Source organism: Macadamia integrifolia, unplaced genomic scaffold (assembly GCF_013358625.1).
Source record: "Macadamia integrifolia cultivar HAES 741 unplaced genomic scaffold, SCU_Mint_v3 scaffold585, whole genome shotgun sequence".
NCBI lineage: Eukaryota > Viridiplantae > Streptophyta > Magnoliopsida > Proteales > Proteaceae > Macadamia > Macadamia integrifolia.
The window spans coordinates 104,518-105,863 of NW_024870493.1; the positions used below are offsets into that span (position 1 = coordinate 104,518).

The following is a 1,346-nucleotide window of genomic DNA, read 5'->3' on the forward strand; positions in this document are numbered from 1 at the left end:
CCCAACAAAAAAAAGGAAAAAAGTCTAGCATATATGTCACTTGTTTTTTATCTGCTTGTTCGTTGCTGATTTGAGCCCAATAGGCAGAGTCAAAGTTTCCGGCAGCTCTCACACTTTGGCATCAAGAAAGTTCTTAGAGTTTGCTTCTTAACAGAATAAGAAAAGGTTTTGATGCCTTTTTTTTTTTTTTTTTTTTGGAGGGGGGGGTTTAACATTTTTGATGTCCTGTTGATTAACTAGATTCATGATACAAGAAAGTTGGACCACTAAATTCCCAAAAGTCTACTTAAAACAAGCCAAAGATAAACTCAATAACCCTTAAAACAAACTTACCACCACCCGCCAGCTAGCCTCCAGAAAAAAACAAAGAAAAGGAAAAACATAAGGGGCATTCTGGAGTTCAATCTCATATAATTGAGGGACCTATGATAGTAAAAACATTTTTTTACATGTCCAATGGTGCGGTTACTTTGTTGGCTCTGCTTGCTCTGGATTTTAATAAAAAGATCTTCTAGACATTCTAGGTTCCTTTCATTGATTGGTTAAGCAGTATTGAAACAAGATAGTCCCCACCCTAAACTCTCCCTGTTTTGCAATAGAAGCTTTTAACTCCTCAATTAGCTCTTCCCTCAACGAAAGCACAACAATGACCTAGGTAGCTAATAAAAAACCCTATAGATGAAGTCTCCTCGCAAAAGGGCAAATAAAACCCACATTGGGCTCAAGCATCAGTCAACTTTTCATATATACAATAAGTTAGATCAATCACAAGCTTTTAAACAAGCCATGCTGATTCACTTCAGTAATCACACTCCCGTTTCTAGAAGATCAAAACTTTTTACCAAAACCAATCCAAAGTACTCATACTGTATAGTTACCTTAGAGTGAAAAAGCTATTTAAAGTAAAGAAGTTCACAGGCTTCAAGTACTAGTTTACCAAACTCTGCCTGTAACCATTAATCAAGCTACTTGATTGAGTTTTTGACATGCATAGGCAATGGCACTAGGAAGCATAGAAAAATACCTTGGTAGTGTAAACCTTATCACCATTTTCATTGATGTAAAACTGAAGATACATGGTTACAGATCTTCAAACCTGTTGATATTCAAAATAAGCAAGGTACTGCATAAAGTAAACAACCAAACGATTCAGAAACCCTAGTTTAACAAAAGGTTAATCTTACCAAACAAACGAAAATGGATCGTTTGCCAGAAGCTACTGCAACGTCCTCGCCACACAAATACCAGACGGCGGCAGTAGGGATTTAAGTGTGTGTTAACATAAGCTGCAGAAGCGTTGGTGTTTTGCCGTCTAAACCTACTCTCTCTCTCTCTCTCTCTCTCTC

At 37.2% G+C, this 1,346-nt stretch overlaps 1 protein-coding gene across 1 annotated transcript in view; it reads right to left on the reverse strand.

Moving 5' to 3' along the window:
* The window catches only part of LOC122069352 (H/ACA ribonucleoprotein complex subunit 3-like protein), a 3,664-nt gene extending 2,318 nt beyond the window's left edge, over positions 1-1,346 (reverse strand). Inside the window, exons 1-2 of the mRNA XM_042633344.1 lie at positions 1,185-1,346; positions 1,025-1,096 (exon numbers count right to left, since the gene is read on the reverse strand). Coding sequence (XP_042489278.1) covers positions 1,025-1,078 — 54 coding nt within the window. The 5' untranslated portion in view covers positions 1,079-1,096; positions 1,185-1,346. The remainder of the gene's footprint in view (positions 1-1,024; positions 1,097-1,184) is intronic.